This window comes from Caretta caretta, chromosome 5 (genome assembly GCF_965140235.1).
Source record: "Caretta caretta isolate rCarCar2 chromosome 5, rCarCar1.hap1, whole genome shotgun sequence".
Lineage (NCBI taxonomy): Eukaryota > Metazoa > Chordata > Testudines > Cheloniidae > Caretta > Caretta caretta.
The window spans coordinates 82112205-82133240 of NC_134210.1; the positions used below are offsets into that span (position 1 = coordinate 82112205).

At 37.4% G+C, this 21036-nt stretch overlaps 1 protein-coding gene across 2 annotated transcripts in view; it reads left to right on the forward strand.

Annotated features, from left to right (window-relative positions):
- Positions 1-21036, forward strand: part of SLC12A2 (solute carrier family 12 member 2) — a 101871-nt gene that overhangs the window by 34301 nt on the left and 46534 nt on the right. For both annotated transcript variants that reach the window (XM_048850422.2, XM_048850423.2), the window contains exons 3-10: positions 1276-1351; positions 1968-2063; positions 5793-5932; positions 7652-7762; positions 13300-13408; positions 13961-14088; positions 14173-14257; positions 20695-20846. In XM_048850422.2, coding sequence (XP_048706379.1) covers positions 1276-1351; positions 1968-2063; positions 5793-5932; positions 7652-7762; positions 13300-13408; positions 13961-14088; positions 14173-14257; positions 20695-20846 — 897 coding nt within the window. The remainder of the gene's footprint in view (positions 1-1275; positions 1352-1967; positions 2064-5792; positions 5933-7651; positions 7763-13299; positions 13409-13960; positions 14089-14172; positions 14258-20694; positions 20847-21036) is intronic.

Below are 21036 nucleotides of genomic sequence, written 5' to 3' on the forward strand. Positions count from 1 at the left end.
TTAGTGCTTCAATGTGTAACGCATTTGTTTAAATCTTGTCCTGAAATGGGTGTTAAACTCCCCCTCCCAGAAATATATATTGGGGAAATGCACACTTTTTTCCCCCAGAAACTTTTAATTAAAAGTTTGTTGGAAGACCCACCTCTACATTCCACAGTGGGTTGAGGATTTGCTTTGTAATCTTGGACAAAGTCCTCAGAACCGTGCTTTTTAGTGATTCTTGTCTGCTTGGGATATGCTACTCAGACAAATAGTTAGAGCCCAGCTATGCATCTGTGTTTCCACTCCAATTATGTCTCACTGAAAGGCCTTTGAATTGGCTTTCTGAATCTTGGGAAATCCCTAGACATGCTGCTTGTTCTTGGAGCTCCTGGGATTTGAAGAGAGGCACATGTCTCCCAGTCTATACTCACTTGTTAATTAAATTGTTCTCTTTTGGCAATGTTGTGAAATGTTTGTTTATCTGTTTTAAGACTCGGTGCTAATTTTATTACTGAAATTCTGCAAAATGGAAATTCTTTATTTATACTATTCTGTTGAGGAATTAAAAAAAACAAAATCAAAACACACACAGGTAATAAAAGCCTTTTAAAAAAAAATTTGAGTGCAGAACAGTAGGATTCTGAAACAAAATGTTCAGAATGACAGAGTTGCAGAAGAAGCAATATGGCCTGTTCCAGAGGCTTTTCCAGCTCTTGCCATAACTAAACTGTGCCTGTCCTTGTTTGAAAACAAAGGAGGAACAAAGGGCACTACATAAGACAACAAAAGCAGCAGAGGACTAGAACCGGTGCTCCAATAGACCATTAGAAAGTTGGGATTGTCAGTTTTGCAATGGTGTATACTCTAGTGAGGAAGAGAAACTCATTGTTCTCTGTGACCAATTTGGCATTTTTTCTGGAATTGGTCTAGGTCAAAAATATTAGGTTTCAGTTCTTGAATCAGTGTAATTTTCCATCCCTGATCTAGATAGAGTGGGTAAGAAACCTGTGATCAGAAAACAATTCCTTGTTCCCAAGATATAAAAGATGAAAAACTCCATCCAACCAAACCAGTAACTCTTGTATATACCTAAAAATGTCACTCAGTCATAAAACATTTTAGGAGGGAAAAAAGGGTTTTGCTACAGCAACTAATCCATTCAAAATTTTAAGTATGAATTTATTTGTAGGCTTAATACATTTTGTTTGCAATACCTAGCTAAAATAACTCTATGTATATGTTAAAACCATGCAATTACGAGAAGATATTATGTCTTGTGTTTTGTTCTCCTAGGTACGATGTATGTTGAATATTTGGGGGGTGATGCTCTTCATCAGACTGTCATGGATTGTAGGACAGGCTGGGATAGGTATGTGTACAATTTTAAAAAATGTGACATCTTATTTAGTTTTAGCGAATGCAGTTGTATGTATGGAGACAGGGTAACTTCTACAATCATGGATCATTGATAACGCATTTAGAGCAATTGGGGAAGGGGGGCTGAATAATACAGATATGTCGCCTGTTACTCAGCATGATCATAAAATTCTTAAGAAGCTAAATGAAAAACTTGCTAGAATGTCTAATCTGACTCCTCTTTCATAGTTTTTCAGAGTGAGTTACATATTTTTTAGTTTAGGTCTGAAAAGTAGAGATAGATAGATATGGAGTGATAGATATGGAGTGTATGTGGTAACACCTATACTTTAATTTAGCCTTGATGGCTTAGTCCGGAACTGGACTACAGTAAGCCTCACCTCTGTAGCAGGTTCTAGGGAGCAAAGCTGCCCTGCTCTCTGGGTGGTGGAGTAGAGAAGAAGATTTCTTCCATACCTGTACAAGAGCCGTGCCTAGCTTAATGTTATCCAAACCTGTTTGGAAAGTACATTCTCACAAGTTTGACACAATGAAGTACAAGGCACGTGTATTTTTCTGAAGCTAGCTTTAATTTTTAATATATTGTAACTATTTTTTTCTTTTCAAAGCTCTTTCTGTCTTGGTTATTGCAATGGCAACTGTTGTGACAACTATCACAGGAATGTCTACTTCAGCAATAGCTACCAATGGATTTGTAAGAGGAGGTAAAACTACTTTTGTAAACAGTTCTTTGTACTTTAACTGTGGCTAAAATTGTGCCTCTTTATAAGATAAGATTCTGATTAAACCTCGGTTTCGTATTTCTTCTCTTTAAGAATGATAAATAAGAGTTGATGGCATGAAGAGAAAATAGCTAAAAGGATTCCCTTTCTGTGAAATGTCTGCTGTTCTGCAATAGGTCTCTCACCTCCCCTCACCCCCTATTTTAAAAAAAAAATGAATTAATTGAATAACTTGCATAGTAGTTCTAATTGGTAGCTCACCTTCCCAATTTCACAGAAGTGCTGCCTTGTTTTCCTGCAGATTTTTTTTTTTTTTTTGGTAGGGAGAGAGAGCAAGTCAATTCCTTGTTGGTTGTTGTTGCTATTCAAGTATTTTATAGTTCCAAAACCTAATTAGTGTTCAGTCGTAAGAAATTAAAGATTTTTTTTTAAATGCAAAAGGCACCTTGGAAATAAAGTTGTTTAGGAATAAATCCATATGCTCATATATTTGCTCAGTAATGATGTCTTTTTAAAAAAAAGTATTTTTCCTTCAAAAATGTATGCTATTAAATATCTCCCACTTCTGTTACATGGCTTGGTTAAATAAAAGAGCAATTTTAACTCTTTCTTATAGATGAATCCATTGGATGAGATTTATGTATTTCCTGGTAAAAACATATTTATGGTTTCAGAAAACATCTGTTTTTGTCCTGTAGTAGGATGTATTTCAGTTTATTCTCTTCAGAACTATACAAGTTCCTGGAAACACATAATTTTATGGTGGAAGACTCTTCCAAAAGAAGTTCAATTGCTCTGAAAAGTTACCATTTAGATAATCTTAATGCTTTTCTCTCCAGAGGGTATTGGTTTGAGACTGGCATTTTTGTTAGCATGCATGCTTGTCTTGTAGCCAGCAACTATGTACCTACAAAATAATTTCAGTAAGAGCTTAAGGTGCAGGGAAAGACTTCACTGGTGATTACTCTGCTCCAAAAGTATTTCATCACAGTAGTCAGTCAGCCATTTTATTATAAAAACCAGTAACAAAGTAAAGCAGTAGCAGTTACAAAAAAAACTCTTCACGATTAGACATACATACAAAAATGCCACCATTGCAGAGCAAATAAGACATAGCAGGAACACCAACAACTAAACGTTAGCCTTGTCACAAGCATAAAATTGTCATTTGTCATTTAGCTGTTAATTAGAATTGACACATTTAACACTGTTCTCTTCTGTGTATTAAAGAGTAAAGCTATATTCTTGCTTCTCTTCTGGTAATAGTGCCATACCCTGTGTCTTGTAATAAGAAACTGTTTTTAATCTGAGCACTAAAGTACTTTTCAGATAATAAAAGAACCAGAGTGTAGTTTACAACCCATTTACATATATTAATCTTTCCAAACCTAGAATGTAGACTCTAGGATTTATTTTTAAATCTAATCCTTCTCTTCCCCCATCTGATCCTTTTAGGCACACGTAGTTAATATTTCCTAGCCTGAAGTTGACACGTTACTGGATTCAGAATATGAGATCTTCAACTTAAAACATCCATTATCTGCAACTCTATGAAATTAATGGAGTTTTGCTCTGTATTTCCCCATACCTCCAATTATGTGTTGAAATGGAAATTTGAGGATTTTTTCCTTGCAAAAGTTGTATTCTTTAAGTGGGATACAGGTTGGGTTTTTTTGTTTTTCATTTTTTTTTTTTTGTTTTATGTCCAAGTAAATGAAACCCTATATAAAAGGTTAGATTGTTGTTGAAAGACATAAAAGAAAAATTTTCAATCAGAGGTCAGTATTAAAATATAGAAATATGACATGCAAAGGCTACCTTTTGCTGATAAGGCCAGTATAGGGAGATATCATTAAGGGAATGTGTGTTGTTTGCCTGCAGATTTATTCTTAAACCATTGAGCAATTTTTTTTTTAAACATACGTTTCTGTAGTGTCAAATTTCTTTAAATTGCTATTTTTTTCCCCAGATGTTACTCTTCCATCTAGCCTCCAATGCCCCATTTTCTGTTTAAAAAGTTTTTGTGCATGGAAATTAAGACACTGAGAATATATTTCAAACTGGATAATATAAAAAAACAGTTTTCAAATTGAATAGTCTTGTGGCTGTCATGACATTCCCAGTGCATTACAATAGCTCCCTTGATCTCATTTGAAAGCTAAAGAAACTCCAAATTGTATAGACTCGAGATTTGTCATAAGACAAAGGATTTTATCAGATATAACTGTTTTCAGTGTTCATTCTTCTGGAATTCATATGTTAATATACTGTTGTACTTGGATTTCTTGTATTTGTGAGAATTTCTTTTTTCTAGACAGGTAACAATTATAACCCAAGAAATAAGTCATTCTGCACAGTTGGTTTGACTACTTTCTATCAAGTTGTGTGCTATACCAGTCAATATTTATTTCCAGCATTTCCTATAGATTCTACCTGTTTAATACTAGAGAACTAAAGGGCTGTCTGACTTTAAACAGATCTTTTAGAAATTCTTTTATTGCAAATTAGGGGATTTTCACTTAATGCCACATTTTGAAAATCTAGAAAGATATGCCCAGACTTGTCAGGTCCATAGCTGGCCTCCTCAAAATTATAGCATTTAGGTTTTGAGTACAAAATGAAATTTCTGAGAATGTACAAGTAAAGTTAACTTAGTTGGAGTTAAAATTGATGGATGGGGAAGGCCAAAAGAAATGTTGAACCATGTTTTAGTCCCAAATGATCTTTATAATGAAGATTCTTCAAATTTTCATGTAGTACAAACTTGCTGAAATCTCATGCAATGGTTACATTTTGAAGAACTTTTTTAGGATTAATGATCTGAAGTTGTGCTTCCTAATTGAAATTTTTTTTAGATATAATATAATATTGCAGAGAATTCCATGAAGATCTGTCCTCTTTTTAAAATGATTATAACCTCCAGTTTTTGATAGGAATGAAGCTTCATGTGGCTGTTAGTAGCCAAAACTACTCCTTTCAGAATGGCCATCTCTTGTTGTTCCCAGTGGGTGTAAAGCCAAGCTGCTTTCAGGGTAGCTCTGAACAGCCTAGGGAGCAAGTACTTTGTAGCATGTAATAATTGAAACAAAATAGTATTTCTTGACTATATATGCATGTTTATGCTAATCTAGAGCAATGTATCTGATGGATTATTTAAAAAAAATCAAACACCATACCAAATATGTATTTATAAACAGATTTACAAACAAGTCATAATTTTTTCAGTGCATGTTAGAGGCACAAGTCCTCACTGAGGAAAAGTCTACTTCCATGTTATCTATAGGTAAAAGTGTGTCTAAGTAACAAAGCATTCAATCTTCCTCCATCCTTCAAAATAGTTTTGCCTGTTCAGACAAGCAAGTATCTGTAAAATTCCAAATCAGTTGTGTGCTTGAACAATAAGACTGACAAAGCATTTCTGGTGAATGCATGTCTCAGGTGATGATGTAAAGCACCAGGTTTAAGTAATTTTAGTAACTTGGGGAAGTATAATCTCTAGATATAAGTTGTCACTATCTGTTACATACTGAGTTTTTGAACAGAAATAAGGAAAGTAGTTGAGATTTGTTATTTGTATTATCATAAGTGCCTAAGATTTAAGAATTTCCTTGCTGCTAGTGACTTTCTTGCCCACATGAATAATTACAGCTCTGTTGCTGTCCAGAGTTGCTGTCCAGAGTTCTAAAGCATTTTCATATCATTTTTCTTTAGGAGGAGCATATTATTTAATTTCCAGAAGCCTGGGACCTGAATTCGGTGGCGCAATAGGCCTAATCTTCGCATTTGCTAATGCTGTTGCAGTAGCTATGTATGTGGTTGGATTTGCAGAGACAGTTGTAGAACTGCTGCAGGTAAATAGATTGCATTTGCTAATCTGTATGACTACCCTGACTTTATGCTAATTTTTATTAATTTCGGTTAACAGCAGCATGTATTGATACGGTTTTAGGATGTGCTACAATATTACTTCTCATATTAATACACTGTTGAATGATGACATTCAGTTTGATATTAATACTTTTTTTGCATTTTGCCTTTTTAGAGTGGGACTAAGCTAAAATTGTAATAAAAATCAAATTGACAGTTTAGAAAAAAGGCTGATGAAATATGAGTTACTAATAAGCATTTTGTTGTTGTCAAGCAGTCCTTTTAAAGCTTAAAATGTATGGTTGTCTAGTAGAATGTTCCCAAGCTGCTTTTAAAGGATCTAGAAAGATTTAAAAATGGGCAGAAAATAATAGAATGAACTTAACTAAAAATCACAAGTACGATCTCATTTCCCTGGGACAGAAGTTGATTGAGAAAAATCATAAAATTCATGCTTAATGAGAAGAGAGAACCTGGAATGTGGTAACGTAGGTAGAGACTTGGGAGTAATACTGAACATGTCTGTGCAGCAATATGGCAGCAAGAGAAGACCAGTGCATTTTCTGGGTTGTATACACAGAGGTATCAGTACACATAGTGACAGGGAGCTTATATAATCAGTCTCTCTCTCTTTCCTGTGATATAACCACACCTGGCATATAATAGATTATTCAGTTTGGGGCAATACATTACCATAAAGCTATTGGCAAATTGTATATAATTCAGATGAGTGACAGCAATGATTAAGGGTTTAAAGAGCTAAATGTATATAATTTTTGGCAAATAACTGCTAAAGATGCTGGGGTACATAAATCTACAAATATTTGAAAGGTGTAAACATTAAGGAAGAAGAGTAGTTATTCACAGTAGTATGAGAGGAGTGGGCGGGGGGTGTAAATGTTCCTTTTCTTAATGCCATCTGAATACCAGCAAGGATTTTCCAATTCTAAATTGTATTAGTTTGTAGAATAGTCTATGAAAGGAAGTGGTGGAGGTTTCTTTGCTGGGGACATTTAAAACTAGTTTAGGGGTGTGTGTGTGGTGTTTTTTTTTTTTTTTTTAGATACTTCAGAACCTTTGTAAATGTAATACAAAGGATGATCTTGCATTGGTAGGAAGATGAGTTAAGGTTTTCCTTCACAACAGCAGCAGCCAGAGATGTCACACAGGTTCTCATACATTCAGAAGTCGGGTGTAATATAGAGTTAAGTGATGGTAATTGAGTTCTTAGACATATTAGTAGAAAAAAGCTACTACTAAAGAAGTGCCAGAAGAAAAGCTCTAGAAACAGTGAACCCCCTATCTACAAAGCAGTTATATCATGAAGAGCAGTAGTGGCACGGCATTGTGGAAGGGTTTGCGCTGTCAGCAACGAGTAACTTGTGAATGTTAGTTCTGTGACTGGCTTCTTTATGGAGCCTGTCAATAAGGTTGCTGGCTGATATCCCCTCTGTTGGTTGAAAGCAGTCACTGCCTGTTCACTCATTTTCATGTGAATGGGGCCATTAGCTATTTCATTTAAGCCTCTGAACAATCCTCAGCTGGTCCTATTTTTTGCTTACCGACATCAGCAGGTTTGAACCAATGGTATAAAGGTAAACTATTTTTATTCACTTTCTAAACCACTACTCCCTCTACATTGTGTAGTAGGAAAAATACATTCTGCACTGTATGTAATTGTCTTTAAAATTGTTCTCTTCTAGGAAAATGGTGCACTTATGTTGGATGAGATGAATGACATCAGAATTATAGGAGCCATCACAGTACTTATATTGTTAGGTATCTCTGTAGCAGGAATGGAATGGGAAGCAAAAGTAAGTAACTATGACCTAAAATTTAAAATGGTGACACTACTTGTATGAAGACCCTAGAGGAGCTCAATAGTCGTATTATGTATGTTTTGTTCCAGATTCTGTTACTTTTTAATATACATTTGTACTTTAGTACACACCTCTCTCTGTCTGTCGGAAATAAAAAGAAGAGGCCATGGATGTAGTTTAAATAGATCATAAATGTATTCAGTTATTATATCTGAGAGTACCTGGCAACAAATTGTAGAATGTAGGAAAGAGGGGTTTGGCTCCTTGCTGTTTCTTCAGTTCCTTTAAAGGGGGTCAGGAAAAGGAGGGGGGCCAGCTCTCAGCTGATGAGATGTAGGAGCCCCCAGCCCCTCTTACTCAGTTCCCTTATGGGAAGCTTTACTTCAAATCCTTTTCCAATCCATTTTATCCAATAACTGTATCCCTTCCATCTATACTGAGTACCTGCACTGGACATCTGCCACAAGTTTTACATATTAATTGCAACATTACAACCTAACTTCCCTATTCCAGTGCTCTGAGTCCTAGACCAGCTGTGGGGAAGGAAAAAATACCCAACCCATCCCATGTCAGTGAGGAAAATTTCCTCCCTAGTTCCCAAAGGAAAGGGGCAACTAGCATAATACCCACAGTGGGTCAAAAGGGAACGGAGTTCTTTTGGCTAGTACAAAGAGTGAGTGCTGCAAACCCAATCCTGGTACAGAGGGGTATCTACCAGTCTGCATGGGTTATAAATATCTCCCCACTTTTCCAGACAGCAAAAAGGGCAGTTCAGTGACCTAGTCCTAACCTGGTCCCAACTGTTTCCTGCCCTTTCTGTACGTACTTGTAATCTTTCCCCTATTTACCCACCTGCTGTAAGGGAGCTCTTAAAGGGGAAACACCCCTTCAAGCTAGCCAGAGAGAGACCCACACACATAAAGGTTTACAGTCAGCATATAATATGGATAGTGTCCACAACTCGGTAGATAATACAGTTAGGTAACCACATAAATTGTCCTCTTTCTCTCTCATTGGAGAGCTATTAATCTGGATGTTATTCATGGGTTTAGACCTGCTCAGTCTACTACAATGAAATTTAGGTTCCCATCTCCTCCTTCTGCCTGACTTTTTTTTATATTTCTACTGCACCATACTCTGATCTTAGCTTACATTCCCTCAACCTGAAAGAGCAACTTCAGACCCACTGATCTCTACAAACATTTGCAATGGAGTTAGAATTTTCTTTGAATGCTGGAAATTTCAAATGAACTAGATTTTTGGTAATTGGAAGACCAAGTTTCCTTTTAAAGACAGATTGAGGATTCTGTATGCTGAATCTACTTTTCATACATGTGGTGGGGCAGTCGCTGTGGCCTGCCCTAGCCCAGCTTGCCACTTTTACTACATCTTCTACTAGATATGTCTGAGCAATTTAGCACACCTTCTACTTTGCTTGTTCCCAGTGTCCCTTCTGTATGCCTCCCCACAGTGTCAGTGCAGCCTAGCCACCTGCCATTTTAATATCTTCCCTGAATCACTCAAGAAATGAATTGATCTACATTCTTAACCACAAAAGATCTCAAAAATCATATCCTCCCTCTTATGGTAGGTGATCAGGTCAACATTGTTTCCTGTGAATTCTTAGTTACAGAAAATGGCAATATTGTGTTGATGTACATATTATTTGGCATATCCTCATTCCTGACCCTGTTATCCAAGCTGATGTGATCTTTATAGTCCAGATGAAGAAAGAGGCTATCCTTAGTACATTTTAAGTGCATTTTTTAGGAGTAGCTTATCCAGGGAAAGGGAATGTCTCTCCAGGTAATCCAGTAGCAGTGCCAACAGCAGTTCACAAAGAACTTAAACACAAAACAGAACCTCAAATTCCTAGTATGTTCTCTGGATGTTGCCAATTTTTGAGCTAATTTTTTAAGCACTTCATTTCAATTTCTATTGAAAAATAGTTTTATTAATGTATATAAATGAAGTTTATAATCATTTTCCAGTACTCTGCTCGGGTAGTCTTCAATGTCTATTGTTTTATAGGTTTCAGAGTGGTAGCCATGTTCGTCTGTACTTATTCATGTCAGTGTTGTGCACAAACAAGTCCAGTGGACAATGCTGAACTCCTGAATCTTTGCCATTAACTTGTTTCAATCTCTGTTAGTGCCTTCAAAGTAATCGGCAAAACTTTTGAAGCCATCATACTAAAATATCTAGCAATATTTTCACATTGCACAGCAAAAATAACAACTGGACAACAATGGCTTATGGTATATGCATGCCCACATAGTATGTTTGTGCCATCGAGAAACAAACTTGAACCACCAGACCACTAGAATATTTCTTTTCCTGGAGGAACAGAGCCTGCCTGTCAGAGCAACTTGCACCCTGGGCATGACTTACCTTACGGCCAATTGGCTCAGTTACCAGAAGGAGGCAGCAGACAAGTGGGAGCTAAACTAAATATTTTGATGATAATCTGCTCTCCAAACACTTTTCATCTAAATTTATATGCAACTTAAAACAACAGCAAGGTACTAATATTTTGCTCTCAATAATGGCATTCTGGTGCATGGAAGACCACTTGTGTGGGTGGACATCCATCTGCTAATTCACAAAATGGTTTGAAAAACCACACTGATTTCCCAGATTCTAGTTCCTTAGGCTAATAAACCGATAGCAAACTCCAGAATCTGTTTCTGAATGCTTTGCTTTACCTTGAGCCCTAAATCCCTTTGATGGTCACAGATTGATATTCCAGCTTGAGAGTCTAAATCACAAGTATGGGTACCTTTGAGTGGTACTCTTTCTTTTCAAATCTCTAAAATCTAGAGCAAGGAAGAGCATCTGGTAAAAATCATTTACATGATATGTAGACCTTGGTCTAAATCCCCTCAGAATCTGTTGGAGAAATCTAACTTCTTATGGATGGCCTCCCTTAGGGATTAAACCCTGTTTACCTAAAGATTCAATTCTCCATCACTGGGGTTGTTAATCAGAGTCGTAGCAGCAGACATCTATGCCCCTCCCTCCCCCCCAAACCCTGTTGGTTTGTCAATCTTGTACAGAGGAGACTAATAGAAACATGGAACTGTAAACCCTTTTCTGCAGACCCTTTTTATATTCCCCTAGTTCAGTGCTTCCCAAACTTTAACAACCTGTGAACCCCTTTCACTAAAATGTCAAGTCTCGCGAACCCCCTCCTAAAAATGAATATTTCCAGGGATTTTCTCCTTTACCTGAGTATAAATTATAAAAGCAGTGATCTTGGAAATATAAAATTTGTTTATGACATGCTTATTACACACTTTATTTATTATTATTATTTTATTACATTATGAAAAAAGCAACACTCTTCCAAGATCACACTTTCGTAGCTTGTATTACTTAGAATAAGCCTGTTATAAGACAAGGCTCCTATGCTTCTTCAAGGAGTATCAGACGTGAAACAGTATGAAGGTATTTAAGAAGCCAACTCAAAGAGTTCCTCCTTCACAAGCATTCAGGTCTTGAGCAGTCCAGGCAAACAACGCATGTTACAACAAATCTTAAACTTGTTCTTCTTAATCATTTTAAAAACCACACAAGCTGCCTATTTAATTTTAAAAACATCAAAAAATAGCCACCTCCCTTTCCGTTTCTTATAAGGAGTCTTGAAGTTTAAATCTCCTCAGTATGATAGATATACTCGCTTTGATCTGCTTAGCTCTTGGAAGTCCAGGGGCTCCGGGCTGCTGGTCCCATGCTGCCTGTCCACCATTCAGGAATTTTTTCCTGAGAACCCCCTGTAACATTTTGTGAACCCCCAGGGGTTCATGAACCCCAGTTCGGGAACCACTGCCCCAGTGGATGCCTGGCCATATTTCAGTATAGCAGTTTAGTTCAGTTGTAAGGGTAAATGACTTGGGAGTTCTGTCTTATAAAATCCCATCTTCAGTTCTTCTGTAGAAGAACCGGTTATTTGAGGGCATGACCTGACTGTGCATGGACAGACAAATGAGTTGAAATGAGAGCCATATTTTCCTTGCATATTCAGGTCCAAATATCATGAATAAACTTTGAGCATTGGATGTGAAGTGGACTCTTAAATTTGAGACTCCTCTTCTTGGCGATAAGATAAAATGACTACGTGCTTTTCACGGTCGGTTTGTAAGACCGCTCTTAGATAAACTAAAGTGTATTCTGCAAAGAGTTTATTAAAGTTTTGGGCTGAAAAGCAAGACTTTGACCAATGAGACTTGCAGTCTGGCCACCTGAAATTTGAACAAAGCAAGCAAATAAATGTGTTTTTAAAAAAAAAAAAAAAAAAAAGCAGTGCTCATTCTTCTTAGAGGGATTTGTTGCTTTATATTTGATACTTCCTTCTATAGGATTTGGCTTTTTACTACTCCCTGCTTCCCATGGGTAATGGCAAGACCAGTGGATACCAATGTATGAAAAGGAAAACTAGCTTTTATACCTGGAACTTTTATTTCTCATCATTGAGCATATCGTTTGCAGTGGAGCAGGCCTTCTTTCTATATCAGATTGTTTGTAGGACTGATCTCCACAAACATCCTTTTTTTTTCTGTAGTGGTCTTAATTTTTTCAACTTAGTTTCTATAGCTTCAGTTTAGGATTTAATCTTCTGAAGTCCTCGCATTTTGCTGCAGCAATCAAGCAGAGGGGAGCCTAACACTGTGGTGGAATGAGTGGATCTTATCACATGACTGATTTCCAGCTCAGATCGTGTACTCTGTTATGAAAATTCAAAGGGCACAGCAAACTGTTTGTTTTTCCCCTTTGCAATTCAACTGTAAAATTCCAAAACAGCATATTGCTGAAAACTTTCTCTTTTTGTCTGTGGAATATTTTAAAATATAATTATTCAAACAATAGGAGTCATGATGCTGTCAAGCAGTTTGTGCCCCAAAATTGACTTTTTAAAAATCAAGTTTGTTTGCAAAACTTTGTTAGAAAAATGAATGAAAACTCTTTTGAATTCAAATCTTCCTCTCTACTTTTTGCAACCCAGTTATATTGCATGAGAATCAGAAAATCAACTAGTCTGAATTGATTGAAACAACTAAAGTAAAACCACTGTGCTTAACCTTGATTGTTCAGTAATATCAAGTGTTGAAATCTCACATAAAAAAACGTACTGATTATTAATTATCGTAGTCACTTAATCACTATTTATATACAGTAGCAGTTTGTAGGAGAATATGTGGAGAAATCAATTTTTATTGCTTACACCTAGTTGTAGACATTAGTAAAGATCATTTCACCGTCCCAGACTATTAGGACTTATCTCTTTTTATTCAAGGCCAGTTTAATTCTTAACTTTCTCATAATTCTCCTTTTTAGAAATGTGTGAGTTCCTGCTCACTCTTCCTCCCTGTGTTTGGTTTTTTTTTGTCCTGTTGTTTTCCACATGACTTATCTGAATGTAATAAGTGAAAATGGACTTACTTTAAATCTTTGTAACCTATTAGGACCAAGTCTTTTAGTTCACAGACTATATGGTAGATACTTGACTTTGATTGTAATTTTTAAAATTTCAGGCACAGATTACTCTGCTGGTGATCCTGCTACTTGCTATTGTTGATTTTATCATAGGAACATTTATTCCACTGGATAACAAGAAGGTTAAAGGCTTTTTTGGTTATAAAGGTATGCTATAACACTGAATATCTTGAATACAAACAGCTTCATAGAAAAAATTCACGTTTTGCTGAAATGTAGTTCTATGTTGCTGTACTTCTTGTATTTCAGTATTGAAAAGTGAGAGAGTTCTAACCCCAAAAAAGTTTCATTGTGGATAGCCCAGTTTTTCCTAATTCCTCCATACACTTTACGTATTCACATTCCTAAAACTTCTTTAAACCTGGTAATTTTCATCATTAGTTTCATTTTAAATTGTATTCAGTATGTCAGAACTAGGTATTTTATTTTTATTATTACTTTAAGAGATTTTTCTGTTCTGTTTTGCTGACTTTATTATTTTAAGGCTGGAAAGACATTCTTAGGGTTTCCAAGTATAAAATATTGCCATTTTAGACATTTCCATAATTTTATATGCAAATGATATGATCTTGGTTCATGGTTAGTTTGACTGTTTTTATTTGCTTTCACATAACTGCTTTAGGTGGAATTGGTAAATATTGAGATCCTATACAAACACAGTATAAGATAATAATTTTAAAAAATTTCTTTCTCTAACAGCTGAAATACTTACTGAGAATTTTGGACCAGATTTCCGAGACGGTGAAACTTTCTTTTCTGTATTTGCTATTTTCTTCCCTGCTGCAACTGGCATTCTGGCTGGTGCAAATATCTCAGGTGATCTTGCAGTAAGTAGTATGTTATATTACTGCTTAATGTACAGTTTGCATATTTACTTGTACTGCAAGTATTCATTTAAATGTTTCTTTCAGGATCCCCAATCAGCCATACCTAAAGGAACACTGTTGGCCATTGTAATTACCACGTTGGTTTACATAGGAATGGCGATATCTGTAGGTAAATAGTTGATTTTTTTACTTATTAATTCCTGAGGTATGTTTTGCTGTAGCTATATTTTTAGCTTTATAGGCAGAATGTATAGTGATACCTATAACTAACAGTTTTTGGGGGGAAATTCACCCAGATTTGACTGAAGTTTGGGATAACCCCCAGAAAATCATTATTTCTATATGCTGAGTAGAACTTGTCCTTAATGCTTTGAACATTTCATCTGCACTGGGCATGATCCAAAGCCTCACTGAGAAGCCACTCTTTTTATCCCCTCTTCCTCCTCTCCTCCTCCTCCTCCCCTCGCCCCCCTTAATCTAGGGAATGGTCCACTGGGCTGGGAGTCTGAGCTCAATGGAAGACCATGAGTTCAATTACCTGTTCTGTTGATTGGCCTTAATATTTCACAACACTAAATATTAAGCATATCATCACTTCTGGCAGAAAAAAACCCAGGTTGCTCACAGGTTAAGGCTCATCTCCTCAGCTACGCAGTCTTTCAGAATTAATGTGTCAATTCTCTGGCGGCTGCTGCTGCTGCTCTAACCCTTGGTACCCACCCATGTTACAGCCCTTTAAACTTCGATAACATTCTCATGACTAGCACATCTATGTAACTCAATGCCAAATTATTGTTGCTTTCTGGTGGCTGTTCCACATAAAGAATAATAGCCTATCTGCTATCTGTTCCTCCTTTTTAGATCAAGTAGAGTTCTGTGCTGTGAATCTGAATCTAAAGGTCTTGCGTTCAAACCCTTTTGATTATGTGTTGGAGATAGTTAAAGTCAATAAGGGTCTGGCTACACTGCATTTTAAAACTGGTGGCATGAATTTCAGTGCCCGGGTCTGCAGACTCAGACTAGCACTATGATGCTAAAAACACCAGTGTGGATGTTGTGGCTTGGGCTGGAGCTCTGGCTCTGAAGCCCATCTTCCTCCCTAGGCTTCAGATCCCAAGCTCCAGCCTGAGCCCGAACATCTGCATTGCTGTTTTTAGCGCTATGGCACAAGCCTCAGTCTGAGACTTGCTGTCACAGGGTATGCCTACATTTCATTTTAAAACCTAAGTTTCATGTGATGATGGAAAAACGTGAATTCCATCTCCTATTAAAACCAGGAAATTTAATACAAGACTTATATTAAAAGAATGTTATGTTAGCAAAACCAAACAATTAGGTTAAGAAATGCAAAAGTTATGATTGTCTATGCAAGGACCCTTTGCCTCAGTCTGCATAAGGATGGGTGATGAATGAGGCAGAGCTTTGTGTAATCAATTAGGTGATTTGTCTAATGGACCGCCCCCCACCCCCATCTCATTCACTATACACCTTCCAACTTCTGTGAATGATGCAAGGGGAATCAAAGTGAAAAATAGCCTTTTTTGTTAAGGCAGGAGACCAGGACTCAAAACTGGGTTCTGTCCTGGTCTCTACCACAGGCTTCCTATGTATTGTGTGAAGGGATGTAAATAACGTTTAAAAAATATCTGTTATATGGTTAAATGTTTACCTGGGGAACTAGGGGTGAGGGAAGTGTTACGTTTTAGGCAGGGCTCTGCTGCTGCTGCCGTGTCCAGCAGTCCCTGCTGCTGCTGTGTCCGAGGTCCTGGCTGCCACCCTGCTGCCGCCCAGCATCCTAGCGCTCCCAGGGTCTCGGTATGGGATAGACCCTGGCCATGGGGACAGTAGCCTGGAGGGACCCCGGGTGCGCCGGGATCCTGGGCAGCACCAGGGTGGCAGCCAGGACCTCGGGTGCGAGGCTGGCAGCTGGGACGGACACCGGCAGCCGAGACAGCAGCCCAGAGGGACCCTGGGCAAGCAGGGCAGCAACAGGGACCCCAGGCGAGGAGCAGCAGCCGGGACCCTGGGCAGAGTATAACCATTAACAGAAACCGATAAGCATCAAGATTGTTGGTTAACTGGTTAAACTCTTACATCCCTAATTGTGAGACAAGTCATTTAAACCAGGATTTTTAGAAGTGGCTAATTTTGTTACTTCCTGGATAATCAGCTTGGCCTGATGATTCAGCAGTCGTGAGCTGCTGTCACTTTAGTTGAAATCAGAGGGTGCTGTGGGTGCTAAGCATGTCTGAAAAAGTCAGGCACTCCATGTATAAAATTGGGCATCTGAAACTGAACAGCCTGTTAAATCTTGGTCTTAACATCTTTCTCGACTCTGCACCTGTCTGATGGGGCTGATACATGTGGGGGGTGTAGGTGTTCTGAAAACACATTTTATTAATGAGTGAAGTACTGTGGTGCTTAGTGCAATAGAAAGCTCCATTAGAAAACAAAACCTGCTCTGTATTCAGTGCAACATGTGGATGGTGTGCAGTAAATAAGGCATTGGGTCATATATTGAATGAGGAGGACTAAAGGAAGTTAAATAGATAGTACTGGCTGAGGAGGCAGCTAGCTATTCTGGGTACTGAATAAGACACAGGAGCCATGATGAGGAAAACAGTGTAGACGTATTTTGGAAGATGTATCATGCATATATGCAAGGTGGCAGGATTAGGGTTGCATAGGCAATTTTAATTCCGTCATTTGTTAACTTTTGAGTGCTTGATCTTTTCTGTGGTGCCCATCACTATAGTAATTGAGTGCATCACAAACATTTAGTTAATTTGCACAACGCCCTGGAGAGATGAAAGGTGGCATTATCCCCATTTTACAGATATGGAATTGAAGAACAAAGATTAAGGTTGACATTATCCACTAATTTTGGGTACCCAATTTCAGACACCTAGGACCTGAGTTATCTGAGTACATAGCATTATATAGTACTTCACATATTGAAGAACAGCTTCCATTGACTTTAGCTGCAACTGTGAGCACTCAGCACTTCTGCAAGTCAGACCCAGGCTATCAAGTTGGGCATGCAGAAAATGAAGCATAGATAGTGGCTACCTCTGAAAAGTTTGGTTTAAGTGGCTTTCCCAACATCACATCAGAATTCTGTGGCAGAGGCAGGAATAGAATGGAGTTTTGCGAAGCAGCATTCAACTGTCTTAACTTCTTTCTCTTCCTGCAGTCCCCTGCCTCATTCACTACCTGCCTTCTGACTTCTACAACGAATGAAGCAGTGGTCCTACAAACAACATGTCGTCTTCATTACATAACCCTAACTGATTCCAAGAGTACAGTCCCTCTTGTGCTCTGAATGAAGGATGGGTACTGTGGGAAAAAATAGTCTTTAATTACATGAACACATACTATCATAATGCATACACATGAGGGGCCAGATTAAAGTTGCATCAGCAACCTTAATTCTGGCATTTTCTAACTTTTCAGTGCTTGACTTTGCAACCTTAATGTTCTTTTAATGTCGTTTTGATGTGTGTATTTTCCTAGGTTTTTATAAAAGCAAACTGGAAAAACAAATTCTATCATGTGGCAACCATATGGACATGGTTCATCATGGTTGGATCTCTTAGATCCACCGCACAGACTTGTGGCACTTAAGCAAACGGAGTGGTTGATAGCAAAAGTAGGTTGTCCTCCTCTATGTGGACTAGCACTAGAGGGGGGGTCGCTCGGGGTGTGTGTGTGTGTGTCCTGTACGTGCTGGTGCGTATCATGGCTATTTGCTGAGAGCAGGGAAACAGTCTGGAATCATGGGTTCCATTCCATCCTCTGGAGGTGGAGCTATAGTATTCCTAGACCATTCTCCCCTGTCCCTTTCAATGTGTCCTTGACTCTTCTCCATTTTCTAGCTCCTCATTCCAGTCCCGTTCTCTGTACCTAACCAGTTCCAGTCTCCGCTCTTCAGGCTTCTTGTCCCATTCTCCCCCAACTCCCAGACCCAATTTAGTCTTGTCCCATTCCAGTCTGGCTCTTGCCATCTCTTCATTTCAATCAGGCAGCTTTCTCCTATGTGCTGCCTGGGTGACAGCAGACCGACTATTGAGAATGCAGCGGACTCCCAGGTTTCAGTTCTGGTACCCAGGCCAGAGCTGCAAGTGTGGGGAAGGTCCTGTTCAGCTCTGAGCTTGGAGCATGCCAGTGCAAATGAAATCTTTGTGGAATTCAGCTGCAATCATCTAATAAGTCTTTACTTAAATTGTGCAAACTGGTGTTTTTGTTTTTTTGTTTTTTGTTATTAAAGGTTTATAACTTGATGAACTTTGGGACAGCAAAAGAGGCACATCTCTGATGCAAAAACCACCGCCTTCCAAACTTTGAGACCCTTATCCAAAGCATGGGGGCTCTAGAGCTTTTCAAAGTAAAGATCAGTGAAAATTTTAATATGGGTAAAACAGTGTATTTTTCACTAATCTCATTCTCAAACTACTTAAGTGTTTTGGCTGACATCTTCCAAAAAAGTTAGCCTGAGGCAGGTAATTGGCATGGAAAATTTCAGCCCAAATGGTTGAGAGAGATCGATATATACAGAAATATTTCAACAACAAAATAAATTGAAATCACTGAGCATCATCTTAGAAATTTAAATCTCATTCTGGTAACTTTCAGAGGTAATATACCAGTGAAATATTTCCTTTTCAGAGGAGAAGCCATCAGATATCACATGCTGTGTTTTCTTTCATTCCTAAAACGTTCTTGTCATTCTTTCTTTGAAGAAACTTGATCTGCAGATCAGTAAAGACTAAGAGAATTCCCTTAATTCAGTCTTTAAAACTTCTAATTAAATAAATCTGTTTTCCCTTAAATACTAGATACTAGCCATTAGCCAAGATCCATTTAACTTAATTCCAGTAATTACATATAGAAGGTTAAACAATAACCATTTTGCTAAAGATAAGAGCTATAAATGTCAAAGTAGAGATCTGCATATTTTATATAGCAGGGTTTTTGAAACTGAGTTCATTAATAGCTTAGTTTATTCTTGTTAAACAGGTGTAACTCCATTTATTACCTGGATGCTGATCTACTTATTCTTTGTACTGTCCACAGTATTTCTTATTGGCCTTTAGCTGGGGCATCACAAATGATTAATTATAATCTTGAGTGAATTAAAGACTACAGCTATCAGAGTGATGAAACTTCGTTAGAAAAGATAGTGAGTTTGTTTTTAAAAAAAAAAAACCCTCAAAACTTTTATTTACTATTGTTACTGCCCACTAAGTGGTGTGGTTTGTTTTTGTTTTTTGTTTTTTTGGGTCAGCTGTGTTACTCTTAATCCTACAAATTAGCTGGCCTGCAGTGGGCATCTTAACAAGCTACTTAATATGTACAGACTATTATGGCATCAGCTGATTTTGAGTTATTGAGAAATGGAGAACTTGAATAATGCATTTTTGTTCAAAACAAGCAAATTTTGAAGTGAGTGTATAAGAATGGCATTACAGGTGGTGAAAGGAAATATTCTTTCTGAGCACCTGCCAGTATAAAATATCCGAGCGAGAGAGAGAATATATAGACAGTTTCAGACTAATACAAGAGCCATGGTACCAAAAACTAAGTTATAACAGCCTGACTAGCTAAAACTATTAGTGTGGGGGGGACGATATCACATTTTCAATAACATGACTATGTTAGACTAGACTGCCTTTTTAAAAAATGGTAAATGATGATTTAAAAGTGTGTGTAAAACTTTTTGTAATTTAGAACAAAGGTACTTATATAGGTGCCTCTTGGTTTTATTAAAATACTATCAAAACCAAAAACCAGCAGTAAAACTCTAGCCCCAAAGCAATCCAACAGGTGGCACTTCCCACTCAACCTACATCTCCTTTGCCCCCATCAGGCCAGTCTCAGTCACAGGTTTGGGGTTTTTGTTTTTGTTTTGTTTTAAACTCATGTAGATGATAAAACAGCATTTTAAAACATTTTTCCAGAAAAGAGAAAATAAAACTGCAAATGTATTTCCTGTGCAAAACGTGACTGAGCACTCATAATATGAAAACTAACAAATGGAGAACAGCAAGAGTGAAAACAGAACCGTGTATGAGGGTATACAATACCAGTTGTAAATAAAAATTGCCCAAGAAATTGACATGCACAGCACAGGAAAACAAAAATAATATGGGCATTTTAAAACTGGTGATATTTATAATCTTAACTTTTCTCCATGTTAGTTTCTTTACTTTTATTAATTATGGATTAAGTAAATCTTTTTATAGAATTTCTCTGCTTATTTGAGATGCAGCCAACAAAAGCCGATAGCTTATGTTAATGTATTAAAAAGTAAAATAATGTACACATTTGAACTGCAAGTGCTTTGTATTGATGATATTGCTAAAACATTATGCAATAACTAATGCATGATGTTTTCTTGTTTACTTTTCCATCCAAGAAAATGAAGCATACGTGTGTTTGTTAAATGTCAGGAGTAATTTAAAGGAAATGCTCTTGTTTTCTAATGCTGAACCGTTAGAATATACTTCCTTAAAAAAAAGAGAATTGAACTTGACATAGATTTTTTTTTTTTTAATAGACTGTTTAATTGCCACTGGACAACCTGTATTTTGTTTGGGTCCACACTAGGTTCTTGTGTTGTTCGGGATGCCACAGGTAACATCAATAGCACCATCATTACCGAACTGACGAATTGCACTACTTCCGCTTGCAAGTTAAATTTTGATTTCTCATCTTGTCAGAAGACACAGTGTCCCTATGGTCTGCTGAATGACTTCCAGGTGAGAGACGCTTTAAGGCTTAAGACAGCATCAATTGAATGGTTTTTTGTTTTTTGGGGGGATGGGAGGGGCGGGGAAAGGTGGTATTTATTGAGTATAGTAAATTTTGTGAAATAAGCCTAGATTAAAATATAGACCATCTACTGTAAATGTAAGGAAAGTCTAGAATACGTTTTTGTTCTTTAGGAAA